Here is an 8,784-nt window from a genome sequence, read left to right as displayed (position 1 = left end):
TATATATATATATATATATATATATATATATATATATATATATATATATATATATATATATATATATTGGGGGAATTGTATATAGAGAGGAAGTGTCCACGTCCAAGCTTCGTACGCATCCGCAGCGCCCATTTACTGAAGACCGTATCATCAGTTACACAGGTAGCTGCCCACCTATGACACGACTTCTTTGCAATGGCGCTCTATCATTTCATAATTGGTCCTAACACCATGGGTGGATATTCCAGAATGATTTAATTGAAACTCCAATGCCGTCTGTACTCACGCTTGAGCTCTTCTGCTGTCTTGTGTATCTTCCCATCATGCAAGTTCCCGTCGTTTTAGTTTTCTTTCAGCACGTTGTGTTCAGTTACAATAAGTGAATCTTCTCCACAATGTAATAGTGTGCTCTTTTCATCCAAGCTGTATGCCATCTGTAAGTTAATTATGAATGCAAGCCTTTTCTCTTCAATTAACTTGTGTGATGGTTGCAATTCAGTTTTTCCTTTTAATTACCGAACAATGAAAAAAATGTACATGCAAAATAAACCAACACGTACAATATCTCCCTATTAACGGGCACGGCGTCCCGCCGCGCAGGGTTCGCTAGTAAGAAAAAAGAAAAGAAAACCACATCTAGCTCCAGCTTTCCTCTTCTACATGGCGATCTACAATTTCCAACAACCGGTTCTCATGGAACATCGTACTAAAATGTATTGCTAGGCTTCTCACCTCGTCCTTCTTACCACCAAATATTGGTCTCTGCGTTGTCAATAGCTCGGTAAGTACTACTCCAAAGCTGTAGACATCACTTCTCGTGGTCAGTTGGCTTGTCTGGAAGTACTCAAGGTCCATGTGCCCCAGTCTCCCCTGCACTAAGGTGGTAACATGGGTCTGATTATGGGCCATTGGCCTCGAAGCACAAAAAATGGAAATCTTCGCGGGGAAGCTTTCGTCAAGGAGAATGTTCGATGACTTGATATCTCTGTGAATAATTGGCATCGCTGTAGCCATGTGCAAGTATGCAAGTGTTGTTGCTCGATAACTGAATGGAGCAGATGATGAGCAATGCCATCAACTAGCATGACTTGGAAACAGCAACAATATGAAGAAAATCATAATGTCTTCTATTTGCAAGGAAAATATAATGCTATGCTTTTGGTTGTGGTTCTATTGTCTAGCAATATTGATGGAACAGATTCTCTCTTTTGAAAAAACAAAGCTTGTGCCGATGTATTTGATAGAGGAATTAGTTTGTACAAACTTTACAAGACACCACATCAAGTAACAGAAAAATAGACCTGAGGCACTAATAGCCAAGGCCTGACCAGACAGACTTCCATACGGACGCTTGGGGCTGGATGGTCGAGATGACCCTCATGTGGATCTCGGGCCTTCCTAGTTCCGCTACCCACCCATTTAGCGTCCTCGCTCTGGTGGACCACTTTCGCATCTTCCTCTCCAATAGCTAAAATGAGTCTCTTTCCTCGTATGCCATGCAATAAGCATTTGAAAAACTGCAATACTGAAGCAAGACTCCTACATGAATTGAGGCCTATGTTCCAGCACTTCGATTCATGGCTAATTTTTTGTAAGTCCACCTACAAGAGTCAACCAAATCGTTCACTTCTCCATTCAGTTCCTTCTAAAACCTCATCTCACTAGCGAATCTATCTATCTATCTATCTATCTATACCTATACTAATTAGGGACTCCTTAAAAATTACCACATTAATCAATAATTAGGAGCCGCTCATCAGGTGTGACCGAGTTATTACGGTCCGGATTAATCCATATGTTTAGAATTCCAATATTAATCAATGTAACATAACGCTCACTTCTAGCAAAAAAAATCTGACGATCTCAATTTGTCTCCTTTGATCGACACTAATTAAGGACTCCTTAAAAATTACCACATTAATCAATAATTAGGAGCCGCTCATCTGGTGAGACCGAGTTATTACGGTCCAGATTAATCCATATGTTTAGAATTCCAACATTAATCAATGTAACATAACGATCGCTTCTAGCAAAAAAAATCTGACGATCTCAATTTGTCTCCTTTGATCGGATATGTGTGTCACGTGTATCCCACCAGGCTGCAACAGTCCTATCTCCTCACGCGAGGCTTTTATTTTTCCCAAATCTTCTCACACAAAGTTTATCTTCCCGTCAAATCCGTGACCATGTACCTTAAATCCAGATTGAGGCCGCCCTCCCTCTTGGCTGATGCATGCGGCTTGATTCAGATGTGAGCAGCTACACGGTCTGAGTGTCAGATTAAACGTCCACCAGTTGAGACAGCGTACATGGCTGGCTGGCTGCACCATGTTGGTCTACATACATGCTTTGCTTTATTTTGCTGAGACATATCTATCTTTTGATGTGCTGCTGGATCGATTCGGTTCAAGGCTAGCTAGCTTTCAATCGGCCGGAAACATGCCCATGCTACAGCCTACATTAATGGATTTCATGAGCAGCTCGGCCGATGCTTTTGTACGGCAGAAAACGCACCAGCACCAACATGTGAGATGATGAGACGTCTGGCTGCACTCCAGTGTCAGCAAGGTGGGCTAAAGAGATAATGCTCAAGCGCCGGCCTCCGTGCATTGCAAGTAGTCGTGCAAATTTAGAGTATGTTCTTTATTTTCTCATCTTCGATTTCTTTGTGTTGCTCATATTGCTATATGTATAAATTGCTAACTGCATGTATATGGGATAGATATCTACAATATGCTGCAAAAAATTAATCGCATATGGGCTGCCATATGGGTAAGGCAATGAATGTCGTTCTATGATAATCAATTTGTAATACCTTCATTTTGTTTTCAGATTTTCCAGAGTAGTGTTCATCATTACACACTAAAACAAAAATTGTTGCTATTATGAATGCTTGATTTCTCCATCATGGCAAGACAAGGAATTGAACAAGATTTCAAGTCAGGTTTATGCATTGATGTGTGTGATATGTAAGCAAACATATTATATTTTCTGTCTAATAGTTGATTGTATGTTGTTTAAATAAAAAGTAATTATCCAATGAGATTGCATGACCTAGCAATCATAACTTACAAAATGATGTCAAATCATCTTTATATTGCAGATGGCAGAGGAATAAACTAGCCTATTTCAATCAAATTACACAATAACTTTTTTGGTGACCATGTACTTGATCTGCATATATTTTTGTATATTAGTTCCTTTAGGACCTTTTTTTGCGGGAACTCCACGACCTTTTGTTCAGCTAGAAAACAAGCAACGCTGCTATGCACACGAAGCCGTGCGAAAGATTTCTGCAAGACAGCCCATATCAGTCCGTTCGTGTATTTCATAGGGCTCATGCATACGGTTGAATTGGCCATCGTGCATCCATCGTGCATGTATGCGTCGTCCCTGCAGCAGTTTTCAAAAAAAAAAGATAGCAAACTACAATATCAATTCGCCCAGTTAAGTCACATATTTATCTCTTGGGTTTCAGATGATTTAAGTTTGATTTGAAGCATCAATAGTTAATTCAATGCTTCATATTATTGTTATCGTGGAACAACTTCATTCCATTATAATTCTTGATTCTTTTTATTTTCCAGGGAAGAACTGTCAAAATTGTGTAGCAGCACTGACAAGTGTAAGTTTTTATTCAAGATGATGGATACGTTCAATGTGTGGTATTACAAGCCGTATTGCTCAGAGACAAGTGCGATGCTTCAAGTGCATGAGCCATAAGGAAAATTTTCACCAAGGTTGGGACGAACCGACTCACGCAGATTGCGCATTCAGTTGTGCAACCGTCCCAGACCGCTTTCATGCCGGATAGAAGTATCCTTGAAGGGGTGGTCGTTTTGCATGAAACGCTCCATGAAATCCACTCAAAAAAACTTGATGGTGTGGTTTTTAAAGTGGATTTTAAAAAGCATACGATAAAGTTAAATGGCCTTTCCTTCAACAGGCGTTGCGTATGAAAGGATTTGACAAGGCATGGCGAGACCAGATCGAGTCCTTTACGCAAAAAGGGAGTGTAGGGATTAAAGTGAATGATGATATAGGTCACTATTTCCAGACACACAAAGGACTAAGGCAGGGTGATCCCATGTCACCGATTCTATTCAACATAGTGGCTGATATGCTATCTATTTTAATAGGTCGGGCTAAGGATGCGGGGCAGGTTTCGGGCTTGGTTCCACACCTAGTTGATGGTGGTATATCCATTTTGCAGTATGCTGATGATACTATCATCTTTATGGAGCATGACGTGGCGAAAGCAAGGAACATGAAGCTTGTGTTGTGCTTATTTGAACAATTGTCTGGACTCAAGATTAACTTCCATAAGAGCGAACTGTTTTGCTTTGGAAGAGCTATTGAGGACCAGGAGGTGTATAAGCAATTGTTCGGATGTGAGTTGGGTTCGCTACAGTTTACATACTTAGGTATACCCATTCATCATCGTAAGCTGACGAACAAGGAGTGGAAGTGCATCGAGGATCGTTTTGAAAAGAAACTAAGCTGTTGGAAAGGGAAGCTCATGTCATATGGAGGTCGATTAATTCTGATTAATTCGGTCCTCACCAGTATGCCCATGTTTCTTTTATCCTTTTTTGAGGTCCCGATGGGAGTCAGGAAGAGGTTAGACTTTTATCGATCCCGATTCTTTTGGCAGAATGATGAGTTGAAACGAAAGTATAGGCTTGCCAAATGGGATATCATCTGTAGGCCGAAGGACCAAGGCGGTCGAGGCATTGAAAATCTAGAGATCAAGAATAGATGTCTCCTTAGCAAGTGGCTTTTAAAACTTTCGTCCGAGTCAGAGGCTACTTGGGCTCAGATTCTACGTAATAAGTATCTTCAGTCAAAAACTTTGGCTCAGGTGACTGTGCGCCCGACTGATTCACCGTTTTGGAAAGGGTTGATGAGAGTCAAGCCCCTCTTCTTTAACAGGGTAAAAATCTTAGTCGGTGATGGGGCTAGTACGAGGTTCTGGGAGGATACGTGGCTAGGGGAGACGCCTCTGGCACTTCAATATCCTACTTTGTATAACATTGTTCAACGTTGAGAAGCATACGTTGCAACTGTCTTACAGTCCACGCCTCTCAATATTAGCTTCCGGAGGACGCTAGTAGGCGATCGTTGGGAGGCATGGCTTCATCTTGTACGAAGGCTGATGGATGTCCAGCTGTCTCAGCAGCCATATAGATTGTTTTGGAAACTGACTAAGGACGGCAGGTTCTCGGTCAAATCCATGTATCTGGATGTCATAAACACTAGTGTCATTCCTTGCTCGAAGCACGTCTGGAAAGTTAAGGTACCTTTGCGAATCAAATTGTTTATGTGGTTTGTGCATAAACAAGTCATTTTGACAAAGGATAATCTGGCAAAACGCAATTGGATGGGTTCTGCTAGGTGTAGTTTTTGTGATTGTAATGGAACTATCAGGCACCTCTTTCTAGATTGTCCAATGGCTAAGATTCTTTGACGTTCGATTCATATTGCTTTTAATATTACTCCACCTACCTCTATCAATATGTTATTTGGAACATGGCTTGATGGGGTCAACTTGGATGTAGCAAGACACATTCGTGTTGGCGTGTGTGCCTTGTTATGGGCAGTATGGAACTGCAGAAATGATTTGGTTTTTAACAGAGCAACGAACTTTCATTTTTTGCAGGTTATCTTCAGGGCCGCATCATTGATCCGTATGTGGTCGCTACTCACTCCGACGGAGGCCAGGGGGCGTTTGGCTATTGCGTCTACCCGATGGGAGATGGTAGCTCGGGTTATTTTCAACCGGTTTGGATGGCGGTCATGTAATAGGATAGGCATGTAGTGCTCCTATTTTATTTGCCAGCCGGTTGCGGCTTCATGATTAGGCTCGTTTGAGCAGCTTGTTTTCTTTTCGACCTTTCAGATATTGGAGACTTTGTGACTCATTTTGCTTTTTTAATAATATGAGCTGTATGCATCTTTCTGATGCAGAGGCTGGGGTAATACCCCTTTTCTAAAAAAAATCTTGAAACGTAAAAACCAAGTGAGGGCAACGTAAGTATTTCTTGATTGATCAAGATGCGCGGGCATGCATGCATTCCTCACTCGCTACCAGAGTCCTCTTGATTTAATATAACAAATAAAAACAGTAGTTCTTGTTCATTCAATATAAGCCCTTTTACAATCTATAATCATCTTTTTTGTATCAGCCTGCTACAGATATACCGTCGGTCGATACAGATAACAAAACGGAATAAGAACAAGATGTCCAAATAAATAATAATCAGAATCAAAGCAAAAGAAAGAAAAAAAGAGTATCCATGCCCTGAATATAAGGATTTGTGCATCTCCTGGAACTTTCTGTGTCAGTAGGTCCGTCCACTTAATCCATGATACTGCTTGTAGTCTTCTTGGTAAGGTCCCATGCACTCCTCACATGCCTCTCCTCCTGAAGTGACGACCCAACAGCGAACCGGAGCACGAACTTGTCACCAATCACCGTGTGCGCAAGATAAGCCTTGCCAGTCTTGTTCAGATTCTCCATTAGCACATGGTTGGCTTCATCGGCATCCTCTTCCGTCATGGCTCCACTTGGCTTGATCCTAAAGCACACAAGAGCAAAGTTCCTCGGTACAACCACCTCGAACCTGTTGTCGGCACGGACAAAATCTTCAAACATCTTCGCCATGGCAACGTCACTACGGATGTGCTCTTGGAGCTTTGCGGTACCATATGTGCGCATGACCATCCAAAGCTTGAGCCCGCGGAAGCGCCGACCAACGCCGACCTGCATGTCTTTCAGATCGGTGACCTCACCGGACTCGGTAGCGTCATTCTTGAGGTACTCCGGATTTGTCTCCAACGAGTCACTCAGTCGGTGAGCATCGCGGACGTACAAACAGGTGCAGTCGAGGCACGTGAGAAGCCATTTGTGTGGGCTCATGCTAATAGAGTCCACGTGCTCGACGCCATCGAGATGGTGGCGAAACTCTGGGCAGATACACGCACTGCCAGCATAGGCAGCATCGACATGGACCCATGCATTGAACATGGTGGCAACGTCGGCGATGGCGCCCACTGGGTCGACAGCATTGGAAGATGTGGTGCCCACCGTGGCACAGACATATGTAGGCACGAGACCGGCATCGGCATCAGCTTGCATTACCTCGAGAAGCTTGGACGGGTCGAGCCCGTAGTTAGTTTCCGGCCTGGTGGGGATGGAGCGGATGTTGGCGGGATCAAAACCTGCGAGCCGGCATGCCTTGAAGAACGTGGAGTGGGTCTGGTCGGCAGCATAGACAGCCAAGCGTGGTAGATGGGACACGCCGACTGAGCCGCTCCGACGCAGCGCTGCATCACGGGCGGCTACTAGCGTGACGAGCATTGCCTCACTGGTTGTGCCGAGGATGACACCACCGCCGGTGCCACATCCAGTACTGGTGCGGTTCATGAAGGTGGTGGGTAGGCGCAGAAGCTGCGCAAGCCAGTCAAGAGCGAGAACCTCCATTTCGGTGGCCGCGGGCGAGGCCTGCCACGTGAATCCGACAGTGTTCATGGCAGAGGCGATGAGGTCACCCGCGATGGCAGCGGCGCTGTTGGTGGAGGGGAAGAAGGCGAAGAAGTTGGGGCTAGCCCAGTGCGTCATGCCGGGGACGACGGAGGTCCTGAGCTCCTTCATGGTGACATCGAACGGCGCGGAGTGGGTCGGCGGGGACGCGCTCAGCTCGTCCTGCAGGTATCCCGGCTTCACGTTGGGGAGGACGGGCATGGACTCGACGTTGCTGTAGTAGTCGGAGATGAAGTCGACGGCCTTGTGGAGGTACGCGCGGACATCTTCGGGGTTGAGAGGCTCGAACGCCGTCTTCTCGTCGGTGAAGGCAGAGAAGGAGATTGGGTTGGTGTCCAAGCTGCCCATTTATTAGGAGGCTTAACCCTTGATGATGATCGCAGCAAAGGAGGTGTGAGGCTTGTTGGCTTAGTGAAGTGGAGCTAGCCTGCTTTGCTTTGCTGACGGAGAGCAAGAAGAAGAAGCAGAGGAGAGCTAGTTGATGGCTTGCTGCTTGAGTTGGTGAATGGAGTTGGTCGTTGGTGCGGGGTGTGGTATATATAGCATAGGTGGATGCGGGAGGCGGCGTGGCGGTGTGGGCGTTGGATGAGTCCTGGTCGCGGGCGCTTACGAGTAGGCTGCTACTACGAGAGTGCACGCATGGATGGGTAGGTAGAGGTCCGGCCGACACGAGACGGATGGTCAACTCGTGCGTTTCAATCCTGATACGGACCATCGTTCTCACTGACCCAGCCGACCAGGACCAACTCTTGAAGAAGACAGGTTCAACAACAAAAAAAACTCTTGAAGAAGACACGTCGACAGGAGCACGCGATGACGCAAGCGGGTTTTGAATTTCAGTTTCGGAAATATTTCAGTCAGTGAATTTCAGTGATCATTTCGGCGAGCAAAACTTTCAGTCAATACTTTGACTGAGATCGAATTAAATATTTTAAAAATTCAAAAAGATAATTTGTATTCTTCTGTACTACTGAAATTGCTGCAAATTTTTAACCGAAAGGCCATTATTTTAGTATGTGCCGAAATTAACGAAAGTGCACTGAAAGTGAGAACCGGCAAGCGTCACCCGATACGGATGCCCCCGCACCTAGGCGCACCCGTTATGGATGCTGCCGTTCGTTAATTGGCCACCATCCGGCTGCTTAAGCTCTCACACTACTTTGATTGAACAGCCGGTTTCAGAAAAGTAGCTAGGCTTCAGACCTTCTTTGAAGTATGTACCAACATGAATCTGATGGCAT

At 44.8% G+C, this 8,784-nt stretch overlaps 1 protein-coding gene across 1 annotated transcript; it reads right to left on the bottom strand.

The window, feature by feature from the left end:
* Positions 1–6,358: 6,358 nt before the first annotated feature.
* On the bottom strand, positions 6,359–7,891 carry LOC119289785 (tryptophan decarboxylase 1-like). Its single transcript, XM_037569004.1, has one exon. It carries the CDS (start codon positions 7,889–7,891, stop codon positions 6,359–6,361), a length of 1,533 nt encoding a protein of 510 aa, XP_037424901.1.
* Between the last annotated feature and the right edge of the window lie 893 nt (positions 7,892–8,784).

This window comes from Triticum dicoccoides, chromosome 4A (assembly GCF_002162155.2).
Source record: "Triticum dicoccoides isolate Atlit2015 ecotype Zavitan chromosome 4A, WEW_v2.0, whole genome shotgun sequence".
Taxonomy (NCBI): domain Eukaryota; kingdom Viridiplantae; phylum Streptophyta; class Magnoliopsida; order Poales; family Poaceae; genus Triticum; species Triticum dicoccoides.
This window is presented reverse-complemented; position numbering and strand designations above follow the sequence as displayed.